The 13,407-nt window shown below is 40.1% G+C and overlaps 1 protein-coding gene across 2 annotated transcripts in view; it reads left to right on the top strand.

Moving 5' to 3' along the window:
* Window positions 1-1,867: 1,867 nt before the first annotated feature.
* ELMOD1 (ELMO/CED-12 domain containing 1) overlaps window positions 1,868-13,407 on the top strand; it is a 44,028-nt gene continuing 32,488 nt past the window's right edge. Inside the window, exon 1 of one of the 2 annotated variants that reach the window (XM_006765338.2) lies at window positions 1,868-1,972. In XM_006765338.2, the coding sequence (XP_006765401.1) occupies window positions 1,956-1,972 (17 nt within the window). In that variant the 5' untranslated portion in view covers window positions 1,868-1,955. The remainder of the gene's footprint in view (window positions 1,973-13,407) is intronic. The other variant, XM_006765337.2, reaches the window with a different exon arrangement.

Below are 13,407 nucleotides of genomic sequence, written 5' to 3'. Positions count from 1 at the left end.
CAACTCCCACTGGGGATGTGCCCGCAACCAAGGCACATGCCCTTGACCGGAATCAAACCTGGGACCCTTCAGTCCGCAGGCCGACGCTCTATCCACTGAGCCAAACCGGTCAGGGCTGAGCACATTCTTACTTTCTGCACAACAAGACATGTCAGGCTCACCTTGTGTGTTCCCCGCCCTATCCCTAGACTCAGCCACTCCTCCAAGCAGCCCTGGTTCCTTATCTTTGAGAATATTTTAGAAACTATAATCTGGGTTTTGGGTAGACACTAATGCTTTTTAGTTAAAATTTGAATTCATTTTTAAAAGCCACAAAAGCACAAAGAATAATATATATTCCCACCACATAAAAGAGACAAAAGTTGTTTTTGCCCTTTATTTTGCTTGAGATTTATTTTAAGAAATAAAATGCTTATCAAGCTGAAGGTCAGCTTTTTCTCCCCCAATCCTAAACCTCTCCCTGCCCCGCCAGAAGCAATCACAATCTTTAATTGGCGTGTACACTTTTTCCCCCCAAGCATGCATGGAGTATTCACAGGAAAAAAAATGTGGTAAAGAAAAGACTGGCTTTGGGGTTGAGTTGCCCACTTTTCTGAACTGTTCTAGTTGGTAGTTGTGTCTCTTCCATTTGTCCACACACTCAGTTCCTTGTGTTGCCATTGCAGCTGGTGTTCCATTTATCACTCCTCCTCCTCGGCAATGTCTCTCCACTACTGTCTCCAGCCTCTCCCTTCTCTAGGCTGTTTCGTCCCCACTTTGTAGGCAGCTTCTGCTGTCCTCCTTATAAGAAGGGAGAAGACCGCCCTAGCTGGTTTGGCTCAGTGGATAGATCATCAGCCTGGGGACTGAAGGGTCCTAGGTTTGATTCCACTCAAGGGCACATGCCCGGGTTGTGGGCTCGATTCCCAGTAGGGGGCCTGCAGGAGGCAGTTGATCAATGATTCTCTCTCGTCATTGATGTGTCTATCTTTCTCTCCCTTCCTCTCTGAAATCAATAAAAATATATTTTAAAAAAGAAGGAATAAGACCAATAACCTGGTATTAAAGACTTTATGAAAGCAAATTGTAAGCTGAAAAGTGCTAGACAAATATAAAACCTCACTGTTCTGATCAGAGTGCAAAAAAAGGGGGGGGTGGATATAGAGCATATTGTTCACTTGTTTGGAGTAATTGGCGCTTTAACAAATATATTTTAAAGACATTACCAGCTGCTTCTAGTTATTTTTTAGTTGTACTTCTGAAAGGTTGGGACTGCCAGATTTCAGACCATCAGATATCTGGAAATCATGATAATGATAATCTTTTGGTTCTTCATTTTTATTTTTTTAAAAAATATATATTTTATTGATTTTTTACAGAGAGGAAGGGAGAGAGATAGAGAGTTAGAAACATCGATGAGAGAGAAACATCGATCAGCTGCCTCCTGCACACCTCCTACTGGGGATGTGCCTGCAACCCAGGTACATGCCCTTGACCGGAATCGAACCTGGGATCTTTCAGTCCGCAGGCCGACGCTCTATCCACTGAGCCAAATCGGTTTCGGCAGGTTCTTCATTTTTAAAAAAATAAGTACTCTTCTTCCAAATGTAGAAATGCCCAAAATAGAGAAAAAGCTTACTATTGCAAAGATTGCTGATGAAACTAATAATTTCTCCAGCAAGTGACTTAAAAATGAAAGGCTAATTGTTAATGATAAAATGAAAGGCTTTAGCTATAAAGCCTTTCATAGAATTGAGTTGCTTCGTGGGCAGTTGGGTTGATAATGTTCCGGGTGCCATATAATATTGTCTGCTTACTCAGGTAACCAGAACTCTGGGGGTTGGGGCTTCCAGCACCCTTAACAGTAAGTATATCTATTTTCTCCCCACAGCTTGCACTTATTTTGACAAAGGCCAACTGGAAAGCAGTTACTTGAGGACAGTTTGGATAACATCTGGATAAGCAGAACAGGCAAGATGAAGCACTTCCTGAGGTAAGCATTTCTGGTTTCCCGGATGAACCCTCTAAAATGAGAAACTTCCTCTCCAATTAGGGTAATAATTTTGTTCACTGTGAAATGGTAACCATGTCTCGCATTGTACTTCAGCTAAGAATAATTTGGTCATAAGATTCCTCTGCCAGCTCTATGTGTATGTTGATGCTAAAAGAGAACATTTACAAGTGGTAGATTACAAGCAATTACAAGAGAGCATGGGTGCAAACGCACGGGGCAGGGAGAACTTTGGACAACCTTGATGCTTGTATCTGTAAAGAGTGGTATGCTGCTGGCCTTCAAGTTGAGGCCTGGGGATTGGTAGCCAAAGAATCAATATAATTTGTGTACAATCATTTTCCTGAAATAAGTAATTTTAAATATCCCTTCATTTAGATTTTGGTTGGCTGGCCAATTCATACAGGTATTTTCAGATATCCCTTTTGGGTAAAAATATATATCCCAAGCTTCTGCTCTTCCTGCCTCAGTGATGTCCCTGAAATCTGCATGAATTGTTGATTCCCTGAAGACTCTGCTGTATAGAGCACTGTGTATGTTGGTATGTTTTGGGGTGATCTTGTTTTGTTTTGAAAGCCATTAGGCTTGACTGGTAATTATTTTCAAGAGTATTGACTGTCATTTACAACACATTAATGGAATTCTTGAAGAAATTTTACATCATATTAAAACATGACAAAAGTAACGTCAGTCAAGCTCTGAAAATTAGAAAATAAAACACACTTTCCCTTGAGGTGGTGGCTTACCTCTGTGCACATGCTTATCCCTTGCTCTGGCTTCTTTTCTCTGAAAAATTAGCGGCTCGCTTCCTTTAGGAACTTTAATTCTTTCAGTGGCTGCCATTTACGATGTTCCTTTCCCCACTGGTGCTGTTCGCACCATTGTTTCTGGAGCACGGAGGTCGATTTGTGTGGGAGTCACTATGTTCTGCTGCAGCTACTGATGTTTACTGGATCTTACAACTGTGAAGACCTCCCTGGAGGTCACTATTAAACCGCTCACAGGCATTAGCATTTATAGGCATACTGCTCACCTCTCAGCCGAGTAAAAGGATAGTATTTGAAAAATCACTAGGAGATTTGCCAGCAAAGTATTTGATCTGATACATGTTTTGGGTTGCCATGGTAATAAACCCATCTGTTTCCACATTTTGAAAAATTGGTACTTAGGAATCCCTCCTGAATATCTCTTAGTGGTGGAATCATGTTAACAGAAAGCTGTAGTGTGAGATGAAGCTGAGACATCAGGAGCTACTTTTGTGAAAGTGGAGGCAGAAGTGGCCAGGTTTGTGCCAAGATTGGTACAGCTGGATTTTTTCTTCGTTCTCTTGCTGGTTTTAAAAAAAATGAGTAGCCTCAAAGCCAGCCATTTTAGAAGAAATAGGAGCATTAGTGTCTGTTAGAATTTTTTGTTCCGTTGGATAGGTGGAACATTGTGTTTGGTGCAGATGATCACCTTTTAAAATTAAGTTGTATGTGATGATTTAGAACTGATATGGGTAAACTCTACCACTGTAATTTCACACAGACGAGCTCCGACGATAATGGACCCAGCACATCCCTGTCAGTTGTGTGTTCTGATGCAAATTTTTCTCTTTTAAGTTGGCATATATATATTTTATAAATATGACTTGACATTGATTATTTATGTGAAACTGAGTCTTGGATAATAGATTACACACCAAGAAAGATATTTGAGGATTTTCATTGACCTTTGGTTTTGATAATAAAAGCAAATTCAATCATTGCCCATCCTTAGTTGATTTTTTAAAAAATTATATTTTATTTATTTTTTACAGAGAGAAAGGGGGAGGGATAGAGAGTTGAAACATCGATGAGAGAGAAACATCAATCAGCTGCTTCCTGCACACCTCCTACTGGGGATATGCCCGCAACCCAGGTACATGTCCTTGACCGGAATCGAACTTGGGACCCTTGAGTCTGCAGGCCGACGCTCTATCCATTGAGCCAACCCTTAGTTGATTTTTGCTTTTGGCTTTTGTTTTTGCTTTGAATGCTTTTTATTAAGTTATAATGAGTATGTTATCATTATATGTTTATGTTTATGGAATTTGGAAGGCTAAGAGGACAGAATAATAATCCTGCATTACAACTCTATCAGATCATTTAAACTGCCTTTTATTCCCTGTAGTCTGTGCCCACAGATGTTGGACAATTTGGAAATCTTTTTATTTGAACCAAAGAGAAGGTTATGTACACATTGCCTGAATAAAATAGGTGTTAATTCCTGAGCTCAACAAATATATAGAATAAGGAGTTGATTTTCATTGAGAAAAATTCGGCATTATTTAAAAACCCCCAGAGTGATTGATTTGTCAGCTTCTGTGTTGCTGTAGCATGAAATGCTCCATGTACAGTCTCAGAAGAAATGAGGTTAATCATAAAGAATCCAGGTTGAGGGAAAGAATGGATTTTAATCCACATTTAAGATGCATGGGACCCACGTCTGCTCTCTGCAGCTCACTGTTACCATCAACTATATTAATGGTGTAACTACTCAGAGTATAAAGGAGTGAGGAAATATTTGAAATATAAGAAATTACATGAGAAGTTAGAAATAAATGCTATAGATTATTACACTCAACTGAAGAATATGTTTTAAATTGAGAGTAGATATGGGATATGATATAAGTACATCATTGTCACCAATTAATGACTCTTTCCAAGGTCTGCATTAAAAGAAAACCAGTGATTAAATGGAGAAGAAAGTGTGTCTGTGTTTTATCAGAGAAAGAGAGGGCACTTTCTGAGCCCTAAATAAAACTGAGGCTTAGGCTGTAGTTTATATATTATATTTCATTAACTTTAATTCAGTTGATGTATATAATAAAGAAGGCCTAAGATTTGGACTGAAGATCTGTTGCCTTGCTAGGATTTACTTGTTGAGATGATATTTTTTAAGTTCTCAGGCGTTATTAATTTTGAAATGTTCTAATACAGGGAATCTTTTAAGGTACCCCATGTAAATAATTGCTTCCAACGTTCCCAGCCTCAGTATCTCAGTGTCTTGGCCATGGGCTTCATTGCATATTTTTCTTCCTGAGACAGGAGAGAGGAGAAGGAAACATCTGCCAAACTCAAACCTCCACGGGAGACACTTTGAGCAGCACAGCAGAATTGCACCCAAGTTCTGGCTGTGAAGCAATTGAGAGGAAAAAAGTATTTAACACTATAATTAGGTAAAGAAAGGCTTCCAGTGAGCAAAAATACCTATAAATTGGGTTTTATATACAGGTCATTCACACCTGATTAATATATTGGCCCACTAACTCATTTAGTAAACATCTACTGCTAACAATGTAGTAACATGCCACATTTAAATTATTTTCTATTAATAACAATTGTGATTAAACAGAATTAATACCCCATTTTACAGCGCAGAGCATGAAGGCTTGACAAAGTTAAGTTACTCACACAAGGGCACACTGATATTTGGGTATGTGTCCTGACTGGGAATCGAACCCACCACCTTGGGGTGTACAGGATGTACAGGATGACACTCCACCCAACTGAGCCACACCAGCCAGGGGCACATGGATATTTGAATGCAGGCCTGTGACTTCCAAGCTGTTTCTCGTAGTTTCTGCATTGTGTTACTCCTTCTGCAGTGTGTGTCTACTGTGAGCCATTGTGGGTGATACAAAGGTGAATATGAGGTCATCTCCACTCCCAAGTAACATACCATCTGGTGAGGAGCTGAGGCACGTGTGGGCAAAAATAAGATTAAAAAAAAAGAAATGTTCTCAATGACATGCTACAGGCATTTTGTGAGAGGAATGCTGAGGGATGGCTTCACTGGGGTGAGATTGAGGGGAAAGGAGGATGAGGATGCCCCTATCCTATATAATAAAAGGCTAATATGCAAATTGACCCTAACAGTGGAATGACCTGGAACGACCAGTTGATATGATGCGCACTGACCACCAGGGGGCAGATGCTCAATGCAGGAGCTGCCCCTTGGTGGTCAGTGCGCTCCCAGAGGGGGAGCTCTGCTCAGCCACAAGACAGGCTGACAGTTGCAAATGCAGCGGAGGTGGTGGGAGCCTTTCCCACCTCCTCGGCAGTGCTAAGGATGTCCAACTGCGGCTTAGACCCAATCCCCTGGGGAGTGGGCCTAAGCTGGCAGGTGGACATCCCCTGAGGGGTCGCAGACTGCAAGAGGGCACAGGCTGGGCTGAGGGACTGCCTCCCCCACCCCCCAAATGCATGAATTTTCATGCACCAGGCCTCTAGTTTTTAAATGAGGATAGAGGGTAGGAGACGTGGAGAAGATGCTGTGAACAAAGCCCAGAAAGTGTGACCAGCTGCCACAAGCAGCCGGTGGTCCAGATGTGTTGGCTGTCGACCCTATGTAGGGTGTGCAGAAGACAAGCTGCCAAGGTAAAGTTAGGGACAGTTCTTGGGCACCTTTGCAAGCATGGGGTAAAGCAGTCCAGAACCATGGTAACATTTTCACTCAAACCTAAAGTAGACCTCAAAGAGAAGGGAGAGTCAGACGAAAAATCTCCTTCCCTTGCAGCACATATCTAGCCTTCTCTTAGAGTAGTGGTCGGTGAACTCATTAGTCAACAGAGCCAAATATCAACAGTACAACTATTGAAATTTCCTTTGAGAGCCAAATTTTTTAAACTTAAACTATATAGGTAGGTACATTGTTATTAACTTAATTAGGGTACTCCTAAGGCTTAGGAAGAGCCACACTCAAGGGCCAAAGAGCCGCGTGTGGCTCACAAGCTGCAGTTTGCCGAACACAGTCTTAGAGCTAGAAAACTAGGCCATTCCCTTCCCCTTACAGATGGGAAGGCAGAGGCCCAGAAGGGCAGAGGAGCTTGTCCAAAGTCAAACAGCCCATTGTAGCAAATGTACACCAGACTTAAAGTCAGACTTCCAGACATGTTCCTTTTTAGCTAGGCAGTATTTGCGTTCAGCACCCACCAATTTCCAGTGCTCTGGAGGGGCCAAAGGTGCAGGGTCATGTAGTTGTCCCAGAATTTAATTATCATCGCTTGAGGCATTGCCTGAGCTTGTCAGATGTAGAAGCTAAATCCTGAAAAGGGGTTTACAGCCTGCACATCCAAATACCACTGTCACTGTAGTCTGGTGTGTTTAGCCATAGTTTTTTCCATTTTTAGGGTACACATGTACATATCAAGTATATAAATACTTACATAAATATACATGTATATACACATATCTCTATATATAAAAGCCTAAGCAACTATTTGATCATTCGATCAGTAGCTATGATGCACACTGACCACCAGGGGAGCTATGATGTGCACAGCCACCGGGGGACAGATGCTCAATGCACAGGTACATGGAAACATGGAACAGATTGATGAATCTCAGAGGGGAGGGAAGAGGGGGAAGGTCAGGAAGAAATTAACCAAAGATCTTATATGCTTACTAGAGATCCGGTGCGCAGATTCTTGCACTGGTGGGATCTCTCAGCCTGGCCTGCAGGGACTGGGCTGAAACTGGCAGTCTGACATCCCCCAAGGAGTCCCAGATTGTGAGAGGGTGCAGGCCAGGTTGAGGGACCCCCACCGGTGCACAAATCCATTCTGTACACCGGACCTCTAGTGCACACACACACACACACGAAGTATACACACAAATACACATATATTTACACACTAGAGGCCTGATGCACGAAGATTCGTGCAAGAATGGGCCTTCCTTCCCCTGGCTGCTGGCACTGCCTTCACTTTGGCCCTCAGCCGCCTTTCCACCTTCCCATGCTGCCCACAGGCTCGGAGCAGCTGGGGCAGTGCAGAATGCCTGCATCCCACCCCGCCCCTGGCTGCTCGGCACCTGTGTATGCAAATTAATCCACCATCTTTGGTGGATTAATTTGCATACTCTCTCCTGATTGGCTGGTGGATATCATGAAGGTACAGTCAATTTGCATCTTTCTCTTTTATTAGTGTAAATACAAGTATTTTAATTTATTTTGTTCCCTGCATTAAAAAAAACACTTTCCACACCTTTGTTGAAATAGGTTAACCTGAATGCATAGTTTTCTAGGCAATATTCTGTGACACCACCTGGGCATGCCCCTTCAGAGATTCATTTCAGGCGTGATCATCGGCACCCAGCTCTTCTGTTCCTTGGCTTTCCCTCAGCTTTTCAGGGGCAACCCTCTGACACCTCACTGTTCATTCAACTCCTCCTATAAGCATGAGATAAATGAAAGCCCTGGACACATGAGATAAATGAAAGCCCTGGACACTCAGTAAATGTTGGGTTTGCGTTTCATTCATTTAAATTTTGTATTTTTCACTTTTTCTCTGAAGTGAGTAAGGCATGCTGATTTCCCTGTTGTGCTTGCCTCCTTGTCAGGACAACCAAGAGTTGGCTTTACTGTCCCATCTCAGAGGAAGGTACTTCCCCTCTGTCTCTCTAGCAATTTCTTTTATAGAATTATCACACTACTTTTTTTTTACTTTTTGTTTTTAGCTAGTCATTTTCCTTACTAGATTATAAGTTCTTTGTGGACAGGATGGCATGTGGTTGCAGTGAAATTACGTTCTTGACCCATTTTTGTTTTTTCCCTTACATAAGACCCACACTTTTTCCTACTGTACTATACACCAGTCTTCTCATTTTTTATTCACTTTAGTGAAGGAATAAGTAAAGTAGCTTTCAATGATCACTTTTAATTTTTCTACAGTACAGTTAAAAAAAACTCTCTTTCAACTACTCTAGATCTTTAACTCAACAGAAATTAATTTTTAATTCACAATTATATATAATTATGCAGTGTATCTATAATACTAAAAGGCCTACTGCTATTCCTCTATAGAAGATTTGGGGGCTTATGATGGATAATGACTTTCCCTTATTTTATTTATTTATTTATTTAAATCTTTATTGTTGAGAGTATTACAGCTGTCCCCCTCTATTTCCCCATTGCCCTCTCCACCAGGTTCTGGCCTTGCCTCAGGCCTTCACCACCCTTTTGTCTGTGTCCATAAGAATGCATATATGCATATAAGATCTATGGTTAATCTCTTCCTGCTCTCCTCTCCCCCCTTCCCTCTGAGATTCATCAGTCTGTTCCATGTTTCCATGCCTCTGGTTCTATTTTATTCATCAGTTTATTTTGTTCATTATATTTCTTGTTTGTTTATTTTGATTTTTAGATTTAATTGTTGATAGATACGTATTTATTGCTATTTTGTTATTCATATTTTTCTTCCTCTTCCCCTTCCCCCATTCCCCCTCCCTTTCCCCCTCTCCCTCTCTCTTTCTCTTCCTCTCCCTCATCTCTCCCTCTCCCTCTCCTTCTTTTTAAAGAATACCTTCAGCATTTCATGTAATACTGGTTTGGTAGTGATGGACGCTTTTAGCTTTTTCTTGTCTGTGAAGCTCTTTATCTGACCTTTAATTCTAAATGATGGCTTTGCTGGGTAAAGTAATCTTGGTTGTAGGTTCTTGCTATTCATCACTTTGAGTATTTCTGGCCACTCCCTTGGCCTGCAAAGTTTCTGTTGAGAAATCAACTGACAGTCGTATGAGTGCTCCCTTGCAGAAAACGGCTTTTCTCTTGCTGCTTTTAAGATTCTCTCTTTGTATTTAACCCTTGGCATTTAAATTATGATGTATCTTGGTGTGGTCCTCTTGGGTTCCTTTCGTTTGGGACTCTATGAGCTTTCTGGACTTATATGTCTATTTCTTTCAGCAGAGAGGAGAAATTTTCTGTCATTATTTCTTCAAATAGGTTTTGAATATCTTGCTCTCTCTCTCTTCTCCTTCTGGCACCCCCATAATATGAACATTGGTATTTATAGATTTATTTAATATTTTGGTTCTTTTAAAAATATTTTTATTTACAACCAAAGTTTATACTTTAGATTACAATTAAATACTTTTTAAATGTCAATGTAATGTGTTTGCTGCTTCCTTATAAAATAAGTCAATAAAAATATTATCCAAGTACTCCAAAATAAGTGATTTTTAAGAAATAAATCTTGTAAAATGTATATATTTAAGCATCAAATTTTTAATTGAATTATGATGTCATTAAAAAAATTAAGAAAAACCTGTGCCCCCTTTTCTTTGAAAGAAAAACAATAAGCCAATAATTAGATTTTATTGTCCCACAGTCAGCCAGTGCTCCCTAATTCCTCAGATAAAATTTGCCTGGAATGTAAAAATAGTACCTTTGCTATAGCAATGGAATTTGTAATAGTATCAACCCATGATAGGTTTACATCCACCACTTTTCAAAGACAGTGTGATCTCTTCAGATAAAGAGCGATGGGAAAGACCACAGAGCCCCACACTGGCTAGGCACTGGGCATCTCAGCTGCTCAATAAAGAAAATATACTCATTTTTCTAGAGGCACACATGGTTTCTTTGTGTGATTTCACAGTTCCAGTTCATGTATCAAGTCCTCTGCAGCCTCTCTTTCTAGTAGGAAGCTCATTATACAGAGAATCCCACTTACTAGGCCAATTGGCAAGTTAATTTCCAATTGATGGCCAGTGCCCCTGATCAGACACTTCAATAGAGCAACTGAAAATTTTCTAAAGTAAAATATTGATATATTTGACTAAAAAACAACAACTAGGCTTTCATCAAAAGCAACTGAAAAGTTTTAATGTCATTTTAAAAAGTTGATGTCAAAAATAAAAATTTAAAAGTAAATAAATAAAATAGTAAATATTTTTTAGAGTGCATAAAATGCTAGAAATGTTGAGCGATTTGCTGTTGTTCTTTATGCCCATTTGGATGAAAATTGTTTCGTTCAGGAGACTGTGGTTTGAACAAAGAACTGTGATTATTTTGTACATTTCCTTCCTCACCAATAGTGTACTTCTTATTTATTACAGGATTTCTTCAAGCAAGAATTAACTTTCATTAACAAACTCATTGAAACTGTTCAAAATAAACCAGTTTTCTCTTATTATTCCAAAAGAAGACGTCAGAGTCACACATTTAAGATGTTGGAGTAGTGTTGCATTACAGGTATCCACACTCTTCACCCCACCGGCAGGAGGCCACTTGGTGCTAGGTGCATCTCCTATTTCAGAGGCCCCACTCCTGCTGAGTGGGTTCTTCTAACAAGACAGGGACTTGCTTTTACTCGATAGCAGAGATATGATCCATTTTGAATAATTTACATTGGGTGACTATTCTAGTTCAAGCCAGAGAATGAATGTTCAGTAATAAACGTGATCATAATTGTCTTTAAGGAGCATACTGCTGTGAACTCAGCCATAAACCCCACTCTGCAGCATACTAATAAACGACAGTAGGATAAAATACTGGAAAGAGAAAATGTTTAAATAAGTCTCATTTTTTTAATATATTTTATTGATTTTTTACAGAGAGGAAGGGAGAGAGATAGAGAGTTTGAAAAATTGATGAGAGAGAAACATCGATCAGCCGCCTCCTGCACATCTCCTACTGGGGATGTGCCCGCAACCCAGGTACATGCCCTTGACCAGAATTGAACCTGGGACCTTTCAGTCCGCAGGCCAACGCTCTATCCACTGACCCAAACCGGTTTCGGCATAAATAAGTCTTATTATTAAATCAGATTCTCCCAGAGCTTAAGCAAGTCATTTAACTTATTGTCATTTTCCTTATTAGACTGTAAGTTTTTCCTGCTGTAACTCCTTTTGGAACACCATTGAAAAAATTGTGATTAAAAAATTGAAACAAATACCAAAAAATGCTGTGCATGTAGTTCTTAAAAATAGGATATGGTGATCAGTATTTTCTCCTCATAGTCTTGAAAATTTGGCTGTTATTCCGATAAAATGTAGCACATCTTTTCAGTAGTGAGTTGCGAAACCTTCATCAGAACTGAGAAAACTAAGTCTAGTGTTATGAAGAAAAAGAGCAAAATATCCCCCTAATTAAAACTAAGTTGATTAGTTTGATGATTCAGGACAGGAGTTAAAAACAAGCAGAGCTACAAATCCCTGAGCAAGGATTTAGGGGTAGAGAGGGTGTGTTTGTAATTCTTATTTATTTTTTTAAATATATATTTTATAGATTTTTTACAGAGAGGGATAGAGAGTTAAAAACATCGATGAGAGAGAAACATTGATCAGCTGCCTTCTGCACAACCCCCTACTGAGTATGTGCCCGAAACCAAGGTACATACCCTTGACCAGAATGAAACTGGGACCCTTCAGTCCGTAGGCTGACGCTCTATCCACTGAGCCAAACCAGTTAGGGCTGTAATTCTTTTTTTAAAAAAAATTTATTGTTGAAAGTATTACATATGTCTCCCTTCCTCCCCCCATTGTAATTCTTATTCTAAGAGTAAGAACAGAAGGATAGGATTAAAGAAAGCACATGGGATCTGCCTCATAGATACACTTGAGATGTCTCCACTCAAGGCATGCCAAAATAAGGAGATGAGGAAATTAAGAGAGGAAAGGTACTATGAATCTGTCCTTAAATCAGATGAGAATCAGACCTTCCCTCCCTCTCTCCCTTCCTTCCGTTCCTAAACCAACCACTGGTTAGCTTAAGAGCATTTAAAGATCCATTTCTTTCATTCTTCCTTTTGAGGGTAGACATGCCAAACCAATTTAACATTCTCACAAAATATTTAATTATGTTTACTGTTCTCCTCTGGACCTTCAGCAGTGTTTTCCATAAACTTTACAATGTAGGGACTTCAGTAGATCCAAGAATTTAAAAAGTGAGCTCCTTCTTGACCAGGAGGTCATGGTTCCGTTCCTGGTTAAGGCACATGCCTGGGTTGTGGGCTCGATCCCCAGTAGGGGGCGTGCAGGAGGCAGCTGATCAATGAGTCTCATCACTGATGTTTCAATCTCTCTCTCTCCTTCTCCCTTCCTCTCTGACATCAGTAAAAATATATTTTTCAAAAAGAAGTGCGCTCCTGCCAGCACTTGATGGTGAAGAACAGCCAATCTGCGATGCTCTTAAGGAGGTTTTGCCCCTCTGGTCCTTTCATGAGGAAGCAAGCTGTTATCAAAATAAGTCTTCCAAAGAAAGAGGTAGCCCTGGCGTTTCCATCTCTGACCAGGCTTTAGGTTTATGATCTAAATGCAAAATAAATTATATTTGTCAAAACGTTGTCTGATCGATAGTCTGGCTTGAAAAACAATAAAGTTTTTAGCATACCAGGAAAATATAGTGCCTGGCATAGCAAGCTGGCCTTTTAATGAAATATTTGTGGGTATGTTGGCCCATTAGAAAAAACAACAAAGAAAAAAAATAAAAATAATATCCTTGATAATAAATAGCGTTATCAGAACAACTGGCCCAGGAATTATGAAAGGGTAAGGAAGCAGTGTATCACTCATTTCATAATTGAAATAGGAATTTCTCCTTCATGATCTGTGGTGTTGTTTACGTGATTATGTGAGAGGCATGCTATACACCTCACATAGTGGTGAGTCCTAACA

The sequence above is a fragment of the Myotis davidii genome, unplaced genomic scaffold, assembly GCF_000327345.1.
Source record: "Myotis davidii unplaced genomic scaffold, ASM32734v1 scaffold600, whole genome shotgun sequence".
In the NCBI taxonomy this organism is placed as follows: Eukaryota; Metazoa; Chordata; class Mammalia; order Chiroptera; family Vespertilionidae; genus Myotis; species Myotis davidii.
Note: the sequence above shows the minus strand (reverse complement) of the source record. Positions and strands in the feature narration are given on the sequence as shown.